The sequence below is a fragment of the Nothoprocta perdicaria genome, unplaced genomic scaffold, assembly GCF_003342845.1.
Source record: "Nothoprocta perdicaria isolate Ctin4 unplaced genomic scaffold, notPer1 scaffold_30, whole genome shotgun sequence".
Taxonomy (NCBI): domain Eukaryota; kingdom Metazoa; phylum Chordata; class Aves; order Tinamiformes; family Tinamidae; genus Nothoprocta; species Nothoprocta perdicaria.
This window is the reverse complement of record NW_020455533.1, coordinates 3,143,747-3,161,035: the sequence shown is the minus strand read 5'-3', so window position 1 is coordinate 3,161,035 and position 17,289 is coordinate 3,143,747. Positions and strand designations below refer to the sequence as shown.

General features: G+C 39.2%; 1 protein-coding gene across 2 annotated transcripts in view; it reads right to left on the bottom strand.

Moving 5' to 3' along the window:
- Nucleotides 1-2,872: 2,872 nt before the first annotated feature.
- CDH13 (cadherin 13) overlaps nucleotides 2,873-17,289 on the bottom strand; it is a 377,876-nt gene continuing 363,459 nt past the window's right edge. Inside the window, exons 12-14 of one of the 2 annotated variants that reach the window (XM_026042343.1) lie at nucleotides 13,581-13,814; nucleotides 12,274-12,489; nucleotides 2,873-3,554 (exon numbers count right to left, since the gene is read on the bottom strand). In XM_026042343.1, the coding sequence (XP_025898128.1) occupies nucleotides 3,547-3,554; nucleotides 12,274-12,489; nucleotides 13,581-13,814 (458 nt within the window). In that variant the 3' untranslated portion in view covers nucleotides 2,873-3,546. Of the gene's footprint in view, nucleotides 3,555-12,202; nucleotides 12,490-13,580; nucleotides 13,815-17,289 lie in introns of those variants that run through there. The other variant, XM_026042342.1, reaches the window with a different exon arrangement.

The window sequence follows — 17,289 nt, the reverse complement described above, 5'->3', positions numbered from 1 at the left end:
CAATGATGTAAGTTGAACTATAACATATTTCTTTCCCTTCATAATGATAAAACGTCTAAGCTAGATCCCTATGAACTGATGATAAGTCCATAATTTAATAGAGGAGGTTTGTATTATAGTTATCCTTAACTTAAATGACTATTCAAGAGACTAGGAAGAATTATTTGTCTAGAGGCCACAGCCATTTAAAGTAAAGGTTAAACAGAATTGTACTGGGTATCTTAGAGACATGATAAAGGGGGCAGTGAAGGGAGTGAGTTATCTGTGGGCAACATCTAGGTGGTAGTTTCCTCCGTATGCCACAAAAGACAGACTTTCAGTAATATATATATAAATAAGTACTCAACCATCATCTTGTGACAAATGTTGCTGCTTTACTGTTCAGTGTAGACTAGCAAAAACAGTATGTGGGAGGTTTAAGTGGAAAAAAAAATCTAAATATGACTGAATTTCAAACAACTTTAGTAATGCAGTTGTTCTTTGATTCATACCAGTGTAAATGAGATGAGGACGGGACACAGCAAGTGTATTAGCCAGTGTTTCACCATTACCTAATTTTCCTTGCTACCTGCTAGGGAATTTGGCTGGTTTCCCTTTGTTTTAATCCTCTGACCTACAGTTACTGAACTAACTGTACATTAATAAATGCACATAGGCATATTGCAAGCATGCACATGAGGTGTATGGACAGGGGTTGGATTAGCAAGTACACCACCAGTGACACCTTTACTTTGCTAATAAAACTCCTCTTAGTTACTAACTAACTTGATCGTTATAACCAGTTTGCACTTTAAGAGCAGATACTGTTTTCAAATGAAATGCTTTTGTAAAAAGTTTTGCACACATTACAAAATTAAAAATCAAAAACCTGACTTTCAGAATGTAGACCTCATTGGCCTACAAGCATAGATGGAAATAAATGCTGTAGTGCCCCAAACAGCTAGGGAGAAATATGTGCTATGTTATAAAAACAGCAAGCTATAGCTGAGCAAAGATAAAACATAATCAACTATTAAAAAAAAGATGACTGCAATCCTCTCTGTTTTGTCAGGATATCATGAAAGACCAATGAATTATTGTAGCGCCTTTCTTTCAGATGGGCATCATCCTGAGCCTCTGCTCTTCTCCAGGTAAGAAAACTCAGGTTCTTATGTGTCTCCTTCCATGTACAGTGTTATGGGACAGGGCATGAACACTTGTTGGAAGGGGTTCCATAGGTTCAATTCTTGCAGACAAAGAGGGAGAAATACAAGCATGCCAGCTTCATTTTCTCATGGGTGCTTATGCAATCTGTGATAGCTTGGTGTGAAGCTAGAGAGCTGTAATAAGAGCTGGGAGGATTTAATTTGGGTGTGGAAATAAGGTGATAAAGGTGAATGAAGGCTTTGATGCATCTTGATTCAGTTTCAACCATAATAGTGACCTCTCTACAATGAAGAACAATCTGTCTTGGGCGTGCTTGGGGAGGATGCTAGCCCTTCAGCACTCAGTGCGGCTCCCGGTTCCAGGTACAGCAAATTTATCTTTCTCCCAATTGTAGATGTCCTTGGAGTGAGCCCGCCCTAATGTGAGCCTTTTTGTTTTAAACTACAAAAAGGTTATATATTTTTTAAACTTGATGCAAATTGGACTCACATCCATGGTGTCTTTCCAGAGATTGTCTGGGTAGAGGAAAAAAGCAAATAGATGATTTATGTACGAGGATGTTGTCATTTCTTTTATTCAAGATAGAGCATAGGTGCAATTCATCTTTGGGTGCACTTGGATGCATTCATTAAATGTTTATGTTGTTAAGTCTTTGTTGATTTTCACTTTTGCAAACTTTGCATGGAAACTGTAATTTTTTTTTTTTTAAAAAAACACATGGTTGTTGATGATAAAGCACCAGTATGTGACTATTGCAAGGCATGAGGCAGAACAAGGGAACTTGAAGCATGCCCATGTTAATGTTTGAAATCAGGCACTTCCTGCTCACATGCCTGTACACTACAGGAAACTTCTCCACAAATATTCATTTTCCCTCTTCACCATGGTTGTTGTTATTTTTTTTTTAAAAAAAAAAAAAAAAAAAAAAAAACCTGCTGTCATATTTGGTACAATACAAGAATTCAGAGAAAAGCTATTGTACAGCAATTTTTAACCACCAACACACATTTAATATCTAGTGTAGTGTTATGGAAAACTAAATGTATGTTTGGTTTTTTTTTTTTTTTAATGCTTCCAAAAAGCTCTACTATTGAAACATATATGTGATGTGGAAGATATGCTCATAATCTCACTGTAATAAAGACAACATACAGTATGACTCATAAGTACTGTAAAAATGCTAACTAAAGAATTCAGCTGCAAAGTTCTATTGCATAAGGAAGCGTTCTTGTTTCAACTTTAAATAAGCAACTTTATTAAAATATTCTAAGACACTTACCCTAGTTACTGGCAAGCTCTAATAAAAGCCACAGTCTGTCACTAGTATACTTTTTTTGTGTTAATTTTATAAAAATTTGGTGTGAGCGTCGATGGATCATTTACAATTTATTAACAATATGGTCACCTTGACACGGCTGGAAGGTTTTCTTTACCTTACATGCTCACAGAATTAAAAAAGGATCCATACTCATATGTAACGAACACCCTTCGTTTCCCCCATGTCTGCAAAAAGAGGTGTGGTAACTTTACACACACAAGGAAATGCTCTTGTTACTCCTAACTGGAAACTGTGTGTACATGTGTATGTATGTATTTTATATATATGTGTATATATATATATATATATTCAAACCAAACTATATATATATATAAAATGTGTGTGAATATATTTATATAATAGGGCATCTGGTTTCCTCCTCACACTTAGGAGTGTGATGCCAGCTGTGCAGAGGCCAAGAGTGTGATGATGATGATGCTCCGGAGCGATGTCTTTACTGATGCTCTGCCTTGGCCAGTTGTCCCAGCACATGCCTATGGGCAGGAGCACGGTGGGCACCAGATTTCATGGGTGCTACAAGTGCTGCAGGTCACCCAGGGCCATGTTGCTCTGCTCTGGCCCTCACCATCCTCCAGATTAACATTTTCGAAAAGCTAAACCTGCCATATAACTTTTCTCTCTCTATAAATATATATATATATATACATACACTCATACATATACAAATACTAACCCACAGACAAAATATTTTCTGGACAGTTGAATAGCAACAAGTCGACAGATAGAAAAGAAAAATGGAGTCATTCTGGTTCTTGCTCCGCCAAGATCAGGTCTGGATGGCGTGGTCTTTAACATTCAGTGAAAACTCACGTAAACCTTGCATCGTGCGAGAGAAATCCATTAATCAATCGGAGTAAGGGTAGAGGCTGTCAAACGCTGATGGGTAGTCGGGCAAATTAAGTGAGGTGGCAAATTAAACCGGATCTGGAGCAACTGAGGCCTAGTAGTGAAGAACAGTAACTGTAAACTGCCATCTTCCACTCTGACGTTTTCTTTTTTGTTTGTTTTTTTCCCCCGTTGCCACGGCAACGCAGTAGGACGGCTTCAAATGTCACGAGTTCTTACAGACCTAAGTGATGGGAAACGCGTGTGATTATTGCTACGCACATGACAGCATCTTGTCTCCAAGAAAATGCACATTTCTCAGTAACTCAATATGAATTTTCTAGCTTGAGGAGCAATTATTTGGGAAGACAGATATCTCCAGGAAGCATCACTTACCTTTGTCATCTAACTCCTCCCTTTCCATTTTTTTTTTTTTTTTTTAAGGGAAGGTGCTACCCTTTGAAGGTTTTTACCCATTTTTACTCATGTGGGTTGGATCCTGGGCAGACCAGTACAAGTCATGACCTTACAGCACTGGGGCACCAAAAGGACAGCGTTTAATATAAATACAATTTATATTTAGTAGTTTATTATATTATTTGTAACTATAACATAAACAACATTATATAATAAATATAATTAAAGATTTTTGTTGTTATTTTGGTATTATTTGAGTTCATTTCCACGTTAACTTCTTCCAACTATCCTGATGGTCTATAGAGTGAGGCTGGCACTGGGACAGTGCACAACAGCCTGTCCTTCACCTACAGCACGACCTCAATTCTGCTAATGAAGGTAAGTAACCAAATCTAAGCAAGCCCAGGAATCCACAGAGGGGCTGATAAATGGGCTTATTCATTAGCTGAGTAAACAGCAATGTTTTGTTTAGTTTTATGAGCTTAAGTTTGTAGTTCATGATGCCATCACTAATATGTACAAGGACTTTGCCTCAACCTGAATGCACTCAATAACTGCAGTCAATGGGTCACCCTGCTTGCTTCGGTAAGCAAAAATGCAATGGCTTAGAAAGGGTAGGAACAGAGCAAGGGTAACCTTTTACCCACTGAAACAAAAACAGCTTTTAATTAGAAAAAGAGACAGTCTCCCAAAATGAATGATGCTGCATAGTGAGACACACCACTTCCAAATAAGATCCAGTCTAGAACTGCTTGACCTGAGGAATTTATCATGCTATTTAAAGCGAAGACTTGGCTACAGAATTAGGATCCAGACATATATACAAGAACTTTGTGCGGTTCATGCCAAAACCTCTAAGCGTTTGGATTGGGAATTCCAGGTAAGGCTAAAATCTCTCATGAGTAATTTGATTTCCCAGAACAACGAAAAGTGGAAGGTCAGGACTTTGGCCTCACAGACCATTGGAAAAACAGCATTTCCAGGTAGCAGTAAGACTTAGTACCACTAAGTGGTATTTGCTTAAGCCTCACTTGGAGGAAATAATGCTGGTTTTTGAATCAGCAACGCTGCTCCAAATCTGCTGGAAATCCCTGGAGGTCCCCTTGCTAAGGACAGCCAATTGTATATGATGAATGAACAGGAGCTGTAGCACTGAATTGCTATATAATCCATAGGCTGAACATTCACCAGAGGAAACTGTCAACACAAAATTTATAAATATCACACAAATTTGGGCAGTAGTGACTGGTTCACCTACAGCTTGTAAATAAAAGGCAACATATGTTGATTTATCTGGCAGACCTGAAGAAAAGCTTGTATATTTTACATTGCATTGACACATAATAAATATACTAGCCCTGCACCTTGCCTTTCCCAAGTAAACTAAATATTAAGATTTGTTAGTTCAGTGGAAGTAATTGGCCAACTCTGAAGCGGGGAGCTTAACTAGCCTTTGGGTTTTGGACACCAAATTGCTCTGGAAAAGGAGTAAACCATCTAATAGACCATGTAAGCCTCTACACTATTGACTTCAAAGACTAGAGCCACCTTCTGTTGCACAGTGGGCTAATTTAATGTTTATTCCTTATGCTGAGCCATACTATAGAAGAACATGGAGAAAAAAATATACATAATTTGTTAAGACCAAGATTTCATAATACTGCATTAAAAAAAAAAAAATCTTTTAGTATGTGACCTCATTCACTGTGGTTCAGGTTACTGAGCGCTCATCTTTCATCAGAACCCATCTAGTCAGCTAGCAAGCCATCTTATTTGCAAGCAGTAACACTTCTACTGATGTCACAAAGTGCTTTGGCACCTCAAGGAATTACAGCTTCCCTGTTGCAGCTTCAGCAGCCTTAGCTTTATCTGAACATATTTGCATTTTTGTGGCTGAACAGCCTGTTTGGTCTAAGGAAACAAGACCGAATGCAGTAATTCAAAGAAATTTCTTAACCAGCCTTTGAAAGATGTGTTCTTTACGAGGCCAAACTCTTCCCCATTCTTAAGACCATGCCACTTAAACTGCAGTTAAAATCTCATGAAAATTAAAGGCATTTAAGTTTCATGCTGACCTTCTGTACAGGAATGAGGTTTATCCGAGACGCACGTCTCCTCTAATTCTCATTTAACACAGAGGAAGAGAGTTAACACAGCTGGAGTTTCGAGCTCTACTCATGAATGCTCCATTTCCTTCAGATTTCCTCCCATTACCCTCTCATCAGAAATATTACATTAATCTTTGCCTAATTAAAAATTTACATTACATCATGGACTCTACTGAAACCTCACTAATGTTAAAGGGGTAATGGGTAAAAGGCAGAAGAGATGAGACCCATGCTTCTGATTAGGCAGTTAATCAACATTCAGGTATTTCTTTCCTTTCCATTAATTATGTACAAAGTGATCCGTGTAGTCTTAATGTAGAACTTACTTACAAAAACATAAAGGGCTTTCATGCACATCCTTGGCTGAATTGTCACGGGCAGTTTTCAACACCAGAAGTCTTACAGCGTTTTGCCTCTATATCTGTAAATTATGATACTCTGTACACCCGTGTACAGTAATCATTTAATAGCTGTGTTCTTCTGTGACCTCTTCAGCGATCCAAAGACCTGTCTAATGCTTTGCTGCAAGTGCCAAAATTTTTCAAATCGCTTATTTTGACTAACCTCATATTGTCTTCTCCAAAGAGACTGGAATTCTTTCACCCAGAAATCTCACCGAACTAGAAAGGCTGAAGCAGCTGTCCTCAGACTGATACCACATGTGCTTTCTCTTGCAATTAAGAAACCCATTTTTAGCAGCATAAATAGCAGTAGGTATGCCTGTGGCTACAGCAAATTAGTGATGTCACTGAGCAGTAATAACATTGTAGAAATTTTTACAAAGAAGAGAAGGGTAAATGAGCTTATTCTGGAAATTCTCAGCTTATCGTATATAATTTGTTTCCCATTTATGTTAGCACATGCTGTCAAGGTTCTTAATGACAGGAAAAATACAGTATGCATTAGTACTGTACGTGTGAAATGAATGTCTTACAATTCTACCCAAAGCTCCAGTAAGCACTTAAGCATCCATGTCCATATTTAACTCCAGGAGCTGAGATCTGGCACTTGTTGTGCCTTTGACCAAGGCTGGCCTTGAAGACTCTCAGGTAATTTCTAGAATAAAACAGCTAAGATGTTCCAGATCTTCTTTACTTAAATGGTATTAATTATAGCTGAGCATTTTCCCATAGCAATATGACCTAAGTTTGATTGAATGGACACAAAAAAAAAAAAAAAAAAAAAAAAAAAAAAAAAAAAAAAAAAAAAAAAAAAAAAAAAAAAAAAAAAAAAAGCTTCCCTTCTTTCCCAGATCTTCTGAAACAAAACTATTAGCAGTGCCAGTCTGAAATCTGAAAGTATTTTCTCTTGGTGTAATCTGATAAAGTCAACTGAACGGTTGAAAACAGTCAGCAACTGAAATGAATAAGTATATTCATTTGAAATAGTACGACTAAGCAAGTCTCCCAATTTTTTTTTTGTGTGTGTGTTGAAATTAAAATGCATCAAAAGCAAGTTAGCCATCCTTATAAAGCAACATATAATTGCTTAAGCAGTCAAATCTCATCTTCCACAGTAGTACAGCTTTGTTTACTATCAATCTTGAATAAGTGGAACATGAACATAATTATATACTAATGCCCATTTGAAATACCTAAATTACAGTTTTTTAACCACCACAAAAAAAAAAAAAAAAAAAAAAAAAGACTGTTATTAAGCAAGAGTAAAAAATGACAGGAAAGTAATAGGCTCAGAAGCCATGGAAGAGGAGAAATCTGTAAGGTTTGAGTCAATCTGAATATCAATCTGCATATTTTACAAAGAAATACTGAGGTGCTTTCATGTAGTGTGGGCACCTCTTTACAGAGTAGGGAACTATCAAAGTATGAACTTAAATTAGGATAGATCTAACTTTTACAGCAAGACTATTATCAGCGTGGTAATTTTTAAAATATTGGCCAAATTAGGAGACAGTTTACTTTTTAGAAATGTGGAATATGTCTTGTTAATTAAGATCAAAAATACAATTTTATTAAATGGCATTCTTCTGCAGAGTAGAAGATTGCATTAGAAGCTTAAAAATATGCTGAAACAAGCTAAAAAGGTTGAAAGCTGAAACAAGCTATAAAAGATAAATGTATATACAGATAGATGTTAATTAATCAATGCTATCCTTTATGAATACCCAAAATGTAATTTGCAACGAAAATAAAATATTCTATCAACCCTGGAGATTCCTTCTTCAACGTGATGTGTTTAAAGCTTCGTCTTTTGCTTATAAGACTATTTAAATAAAATATTATTGCTAAGGTGAGTGACCTATGGGATCACTCTGAATTTTACTTGTTCAGGACAAGACTAATATGCCTTTAGCTCTCATTTTAGTCCCTTGCTTCGATACATTTGAGACTTAAGACTTTCATGTTGATAGAATGTAAAGGAAATATGAAATGCAATTATGCTGTGATTATATAATTGAAACAATTATTGTAAAAACTCCAAGGCTGAAAATTCAAATACTCCTTTAAACAACGCTATGCATATTTTTTAATTGATGTAAAACCTAGTCCTGCCAGCTAAAAGAGTTCTTGCACAGTCTCCCATAGGGCTGGGGCAGTTTTTGTTGTTGACTTCATTACAACAATATCAACAATTTGTTTTTCTCTTGATATTTCTTTGACTTATTAGGAAACAACCTGAAAAGTCTGGAAGACTCTCAAACGTTTCCCAGCCACTAGTCTGTAACTCACGTCCTACAAGTCCTTTGTAGCACAGCTCTAGATTTGGTCCACTCTGTGATGGAGTTCTTCATGGCTGCTCAATTGACCACGTCACTGTCGAGGGATAAAAACCAGCTCTGCCAAGCCAATACAGCTTGAAAAGAGATTGCTGCTAAATGTTTGTAAAACATATATTTATAGTGATTTATTGCAAAATTGATGGCTTGAGCAAAATTTGCAAGGACAGCTATATTTGTCATTCTGTTAATTCAATATCTAAATGCAACACCATCTGACAGTTTGTAGGGTGCAATTAAAGGCCAATTTTCTCTCTCTGTGTCAAGTCATTATGGAATTTCATAGCTATTCTCTTACTAAAAATCTCTGGAAGACTTGCAATATAAAGGACCTTGCTAATAAATCTACTGTCCGTGAGCCCTATACTTTGGTTGTGCTCATTCTGAATGAAGGTGTTTTAGTCAAGTCGGTGCTCCTGATTTCTCCCCCTTTTTCTTAGTAACAGATACCTGCAGTTCTTCTCTGTGACCAGAAACCTAAATCTGTTTTCTGATGTCTAAACAAAATTTGAACAATTTGATCCTATCTTGTCTCCAGGCATGGAGAGAAAAAGCTGGGAGAGGACAATCTGCCACTGCAGCAGGTCTTATCCTTAACTGTGACAGTGACAAGCTATCTCCATTAATGACAGATAAGACTGAATATTCCTTCCAAATTTTGCTAGCACACACTATTATAACTTTGGACAGTCCTGTTGCTGTGCACCAAGCACCTTCCCAGCTTGACTTCAGGAATTCTCAGTGATAATAAGTTTATGAGGCTACATATGAATTACAAAAACATGCTTTTTTAAAAAAAAATCATCTCATTATTTTGCCACCTTTTAATTCCACCAAACACCTTATTGCTTTGCCATGGAACAACAACAGCAGTGGGCCCACAGAGCTTGGCAGCTTGCATTTGCTAATTCTGGCAGACATGAATCACAGATTTTTCTTGTTCCAAGTACATCTACCTTTCCAAGGGCTTCTGGGCAACGCTGTGCTCTCTATCCATTCTCACTCAATATACTGAACACAGCAGGGCAGCTACAGAATAGGCGAAACTGCTGCTTTTTGCATGCATTACAGTGTTAACCAGGCTCTCCACGTCCATGCTCAGCCACTTCAGAAATCTGCCACATATGACTTCTTCCAGGACTTACAAAAGACGTATGCACTCTAAGTATGGATAATAATTGCACCATTTAAATGATAATGCCATGATGTTGTGTATGGAGAGGAGATTCATGCAGGGCATTTTTATCATGAACGGCTCTTTCACAGGGCCATCTATCCTCGTGCCAGATGTCAAATACAAAAAGAAATCCTTTGGCATGAGAAGCAAAGTTCATTTGACTGAAGGATTTACCTCCTAGGAATAAGAGCCTCGTAAAACATAAACACTGGGAGCAAAGTGAGCCACGTAAGGGCTTTTGCAAAAATTAAACCCATAACTTGCCACTAGAAATGGGATATTTCATCTGTTCAATAAGCACTAAAGTTCTCTTTGTTTTTATGGCATCGTAATCTTTGATTACTCTGATAAATATTTGGACTACACAAAACATTGTGATGGAACTAATCGCAGATATAAAAGAACTATGTGTGAAAAAGAACGGGGAATGCAATGATATCAGCACATTTTAGAGAAGTTCAAATAGAGAACCACATTAATTTAACTGGCTCCTAGTCTCATTCTTTTACGTCTCATATAGGGAGGGACAACCCTAGGGAAAGGATTGTGGAAGTTGTTATGCTAGCTGCCTTGGCATAAGCAAGAATAAACATTTTTGCTGGCCCATGGGATACCAGCCTCCTTGTGTGGAACTAGTTGGATCAGTAACACAACTGAGTAGTGGCAAATTTTGCCCCAAACCTGTTTGTGGTCCTGTGCTGAGGATTAAATCTCTGCATGCTGCAGCCTACCTGTTCAATTCATGTTCTCACTCACAGCTGTCTCAGTCCAGCAAGGAAGCTCTTCCTTTCCCTGTGTCCGTCTGCACCCTTCCCACTGCCACAGGTCCCTATTCTGTCCCCAGATTAGCTGGGAAGATCTGCAAGTGGCAAGGACAGTGTTCCAGACACTAGATCTACTTCTTAATACCACACAAGGAAAATGATAGGACTTCTCTGGGGACAAGAAACAGCAATATGGATACTTGCAAAAGCAAAATACTTGGCCTCATTGTATTCTGAGAAGATGCATTAAGGTAAACAAAGTTCAAATGATAATCATGCCAGATGAACATCATCCTCATGGCAAAAGTCACACCTTGTATAGCATCAGCAGCATTTATGAAGTGGTAGCGAGAATATATTTAAATCAATGAGCTGCTTATTTATATCACCAGTCTGATAGCATCATGTACTGCCAAGTATTTCTAACATTTTATTTCTATCAGCCGAATTGTGCTTTTGGTTCCAGCAGGCTAAACCCAGAATAACTGAAGCAAAGCCAAAGGAGACACTTCAGACGTCACCGACTGGAACAAAGAATGGGAATTTGCACTTAACATTTATATAGTCCTTTTCATCTTCAAAGAGCATCACAAACATTAGCCTATTTCTAATTCTCTCACAATGACCTTCATGCTAACCTTTTGGGATAAAAGTAATATGCTATAAGGAAAAAAGAACTGACAAGATGTGTAATCAAGTATACAACAAACCTCAGAAGTGTAAACTCTTTTTTTTGACTTTCTCTGCCTCATGATACATTCTATCTTATCAAGAAAGTAACATCTTTGACCATGGCGCAAGTATTAATTTACCATAAAGTGTATTTTACTAACATTAGATGATGGTAATAACCCTTGAATAACAGATTTACTAGCATAGTTATAGGGTAAAGCTATTTCTTTTCTTACAGATAAAAAAACTCAGAGTAATAGTGTAACAAAACTTTGGTGAAAACTGCCACAGGGCAAGCCAGGGGCTGATTTACGGGTCTGAATCACTGTTCTTCTTCAGATTTATTTCTTTTTTCTTTTTCTTTTTTTTTAAACCCCTTCCCATTCAAATTACGTTTTTTCTAAAGCTCTTTCACAAAATTTTCTCAGATGCAGCAGAAGTTTCCCCTGTGTATCAGCTCTCTCTCCACCCCACCCACACTTGCAATTCTGTTTATGAATTTTGGGTGTCTCTAGGCTCAGGATCTTGAGCACATCCTGTATGTTCCAGTTGCTTGCAAGCTTTACACAGAGGAACAGACTGAAGCAGGCAGCACTGATTTTCATGGTGACCCAAAACAGCCATTGTTGCAAGAACACCTTTAATCTCCTGATTCTGTTTCTGAATTGAAGTGAGGGGAGATGAAAGGAAACATCTCACAAATCTGCTACTACAGCTGGTACTTCTTCATTTATCATATGCTAGCTTTAATTCCCCTTGATTCATCTTCAAATTATTGCTTCTTTTTGCAATTGCCTCCTAATTTGACAACCAGGCCTTTGTTGCCGTTTTTTTTTGACTATATAAATATAGGTAGGGGAGGCTTTATATGCACATATATATAAATAAATATATAGACACACACTTATCTGCATAAGGCCTCCCTCTCTCATATAGCTACTTCCTCAGGGAAAAGAAAGAGAGAGGAAATTAATTATTGCACTGTGGGATCAACGTATGAATTTAACTTCTCCCTTGGTAGGTTTTGTTATGAAGTGCATGAATGAGCTGCTAAATAACGCTGCATTACAGTTCGGGGAAAGACTTACAAAATAAACTGCCGAGTGAAAGAAGGATGAGGGTCATGCTGATGTGAAGGGCATCGGTCGCGCTGCAGTCCATTTTGGATTTCTTGCAGGAGCACACTTGCAATTTCAGTTCTGTATTGTTAGTCAGAGGTGGTTTTCCAGAATCTGTCACTGAGATAGGGATGTTGTAATGTGCCTTTTGCAGGTTTTGCAGCAGGATGACCTGGGCATGAGTATCTGCAGAGGAGAAGGAGGTGAGAATTACGCAGCCGAATCTTGGTTGCTTGGGAGGGGAGGAGATCCTAGAAGCAATCCCAGGCATGCCACAGCTATCCAGGGAAATTAAGAGGAAAATGAGAGCATTCAAAGAAAAGGATTAGAGAACAGAATTAGAGTAAGAAGAAGGCAGGTACAGAAATTCTTCTCAGGAACCTAAAGCTAATTGCAAACATACCCCAAACTCCATCAAAAGAAGACTTTCAAGAGTCCCTTTTGTCTAAGTGTATTTGCTCTGCAAATTATTAGAAGAACTTGCCTGTGGAAATGAATATACTAATGAAACACTGAAATATTCTATCCTCAAAGCAATACCCAAGAGGAGAATAAATTTTACCTCCACTGCCCCTAGAACCCCTTTTCCTGCAGAGCAGCACAGATGAAGGTGCTTCCCATTTCCCCTTCAGATCCACAGATCTGTTTCACCTGAGCAACAGCGTGGACTAAGAGCCTTAGGTGTCCTAACTCTTTCAGGGTTAAACAGTGGTGGTTGAGAGCCTGGAGAACAGCAGAGTGCCAGAGAAAATGATTCCTCCCCACTGTCTGTGACAGTGGTTCCCGCAGGCACAGCAGACATCGCATCCATCTTTAGTTCTTCCTAAGCAGGCTGTGAAGTGAACTGCTAAAAGATCCCACAGTAACAGAGCTAAATGGTGCAGACTAGAAAGCAAGTGGAAATAATCTACGTTAGAAACATCTTTTTTTGGTGCATGTGTCTAAAATTTGCCATGTAAATATCCTGCAATTGTATAGCATGATCTTCATGCTATATACTCCAAGTACATGAAATCAGGAAGCTTTTCTAGCACGTTGCTAAAATCCATGCAAAGTCTCATGCTGTCCTGCAGCAAAACCTGATGTGTCTCACACATAAAACTCCCATACAACACAATTTGGTCATCTTTGCAAACATCATTGTACCCTTATTTAATGCAAAGCTAAAAAAAGGCAAGTGCAAGTAATGTGATAGGAAGAGGAAGAAGTTCAGATTCCAATGAAGATGGACAACGATGAACAAAAAAAAAAAAAAAAAAAAAAAAAAGCAGACTTACTGTTAAGCTTGTTGATTCTCCACAACTTCTCTGGGCCAGACTGCTTACTCAATTCAAACTTGAATGGGTCTGTGTTGGGATGAAGATCCTTATCCGATGCTCCTAATACCACCACCCGGAGATCTTTTGCATCATCGCAGACTTTGGCCAGTGTTGGATAAAGGGACGGGATGTTGTCATTGACATCCTCCAAGGTGATGTGTAAAGTTCCTGTCCCTGTCGCAGGAGGGTTACCTACATGAGAAACAAACAGATACGGATTAAATTGTGGTTTCATAAACGCTTACCTGCTCTTCTTTGTAACAGCATATGCACAAATACCATCATTTTTGTTGTTCTTACCTCTGTCACATGCAAGAGTTGCAACTGTAAATCATATTTTCAAAATCCAGCCTGTTTGATTTTTTTAACAGTATGGACAATTACTCCAAGGAAGCCTCTTGGAGTAGAGTATTATGGAGTCGAAACAAGGTTAGGACATGAAGAGATACCAGGAAAATAGCCTGTTCATAAGCACCTACTGAGAGAATCATAATGGGAAATGGCTCCTAGAGTGATAGACGGGTATGAAAAGAACCAAGAACAAGACAAATAGCAGAAAAATGACAGCAGACGGGAAGCAATTTGTACAGCAGGGGCCCATAAACAGCACCAGACCCAATCAGTCCCCAGCAACCCTGAGGACCACACTTAGTCATGTCAGCAGAAGAGAAACCTGGGAACACAGAGCCCCGGGAAATGAGATCTTTTATTTACCGAGAGCCATGCGGGGTCAGTGTGGGCATCTCGGGCTTGCTCAGATGCCTTATGACTGACCCCTTTGCTGGTCTCCAAAGCTTTCTGAACGCACATTTCTTTTCAGAATATTTCAGAATATTTCAGAATATTTAAGGTTGGAAGGGACCTCTACAGATCATCTAGTCCAACCTTCCTGCTCAAGCAGGCACACCTAGAGCATGTGGCACAGGGTGGCATCCAGGCGGGTTTTGAAGACCTCCAGAGAAGGAGACTCCACAACCTCCCTGGGCAGCCTGTTCCACTGCTCTGTCACCCTAACAGTAAAGAAGTTCCTCCTCACCTGGAGACGGAACTTCTTGTGTTTCAGCTTGTGGCCATTACCCCTCGTCCTATCGCTGGCCACCAGTGAGAACAGCCTGTCCCCTTCCTCCCTGCATTCTCCCTTCCTGAACTTATACATATTAATCATATCCCCTCTGAGCCGTCTCTTCTCCAGAGAAAACAGGCCCAGCTCACTCAGCCTCTCTTCATACGAGAGATGTTCCATTCCCTTAATCATCCTGGTTGCCCTTCTCTGGACCCTCTCCAGAAGCTCCACGTCCTTCCTATACTGGGGTGCCCAGAACTGCACACAGTACTCCAGGTGCGGCCTCACCAGAGCTGAGGAGAGGGGCAGAATCACCTCCCTTGACCTGCTGGCAACACTCCTCCTGATGCAGGCCAGGATGCCATTGGCCTTCTTGGCCACGAGGGCACACTGCTCACTCATGGTTAACTTGGTGTCAACCAGGACTCCCAGGTCCCTCTCCGTGGAGGTGCTTTCCAGCAGGTCGACCCCTAATCTGTACTGATGCCTGGGGTTATTCCTCCCCAGGTGCAGGACCCTGCACTTGTCCTTATTGAACCTCATGAGGTTCCTCTCTGCCCAACATTTCTTCCTCCTATGCCTCCCACCCCTAATGATTTCCCCCTTGAAAGGCTGCACTTCTGCAGGGGTGGTTGGTTTTGCCCATTTTTCTGTTTTAATGCACAAAAGTATGCTCACAGAAAGGATTCAGGAGGTCATCCCCAGGCTGCAAAGCAGCCGCGCGCGGCGCCGCGGTCGCTGAGAGCCTGGCCCGGGAAGCGGCTCGCGTTGGCTCCATCACCCTGCGCGCCCCAGTCCATAAACGAGGGAGTTACCGCTGCACTGCAAGCCCAGCCGGGGAGAGAAGTAAATACCTTGTGGTCCGGATCTGATAAACTACCAACTGTAGCTGCACGCAATTAGTCCTCTTAATGACAAATGTTACTAATGGTGACACTTCATCTATTCTGCGCACACATAAATGCATAACAAAGGCACCGTTTCCACAGTTCTCCAGCTTTTCTTCCTCCCCTTTCCTCTCTCGCTTTGTCATCACAAGGGTTAGGGTTGAGTTATTTTTAATGAAAAAGAAATTATTTTTCACTTTTTATTGCACTAATTGAATTTGCAGAAAGACTCCAATACATTTTTTTGTTCTTGATATATTATTAAGTAAAGTCATACGGCAGAATGGATGAAAAGACATTTGAGTATTTGAAATATGATCATAAAAGCCAGCCTTTCATGCACTTAATTAAACTGCTGTCTTTAATTTTGAATGCATTATTTCCACACTGGACTGATAATGTCTCATGCACTGCCCTTCTTATCTTTCTCTGAAGTCAGTAATATTAAAATCTGCCTTTTGAAATTAAGAAGGCAACAGCATTATGAATATACTGTTATTTTGTCAAATGTAGATATGGCTGCATTTTCTCTGCCACGCTAATGTTTCACTATCTTTATATGGCTTTTGGGCCAGTCAACTATTATGCACCAAGACAGAGAAAGGAAATTGCTTCTGTCCATTTCAATGACTTATTCTTTGGTTGTTTTATTCATAAAGGTTTAAAAAAAAAAGGTGATTTATGAAGACTTACAAAAGAAAAATAAGCAAATGTCAAGGTCATAAACTGAAGCTTGTTAACACGCACGTCATAAGAAAAAGGAACAAAAAAATGAGTCAAGGAAAAACGGCCACAACATATCCATTGGGAATATGTGACTTTTATAAATGTGACACCATTACGCCTTTACAATAAGAACCACTCAAAAATCCCATGATCTCTCGTCAGCTCTGGTTTTGAAATGAAAGCCTTTCCCCAGCATATTTTAATTCTGAAACAAAACTTCACTCCCTTCTTATTGTAAAACTTTGCAATTGAGAGCAGGGATTAACGCACAAGCCAAGCCCTGAAGGGCTCAGTCCACCCGCTCTGGGGAGCAGATTTTCAAAGGAGCCCAAATGAACTCGCTGCTCCTACTGAGGCTGAAGGCTTTGAACCTTCAGGTGCCTGGGTTAGAGCCATTCAGAGCAGAGACTTTCCAGCTCCTGCTGCGACTGCCACAGGTTGCATAGCTGTGAATGGCATACGAGTGGAATAGGAATGAAATGGCATTACTAGCATGTGTATAAGCTACTAAAATGGGGATTGAGGGCCTATTTCCAGCTAATTTTGTATTTAATAAAAATGAGAGCTAGGTATCAAATACTGACTTTGATAATCTTGGAAAAAAATCAGAAACTTCATGAGAAGCTTTCAACAAGATCTCAAAGCACATCAAGTTTATGGGACTGGAACACTGATAAGCAACACTAAAGAAGTGCAGATGCATCTTAAAGCCTGCTGCAGAAGGAAAAGTGGATGTATGCTACTTATTTGAATTGCATCTGAACTGGAAATGTCATGTCCTAGCATTAGATTGCATACAACGCTTCTGATATAGCAGTCTTCAGTTAGGCAATAGCTCCTGCTTTTGTAAGATGCAACAGTCAAAAAATAGACTAACAAAAGTAGTTTTCTTTCATGAGTTAGAGACTGTCATAGAATATGATGGTACCTATTGTCTGGGAACTGGAAGCTTTAATGCCAGGGACTGTTACCTGAAGATGTAGATGTTAAA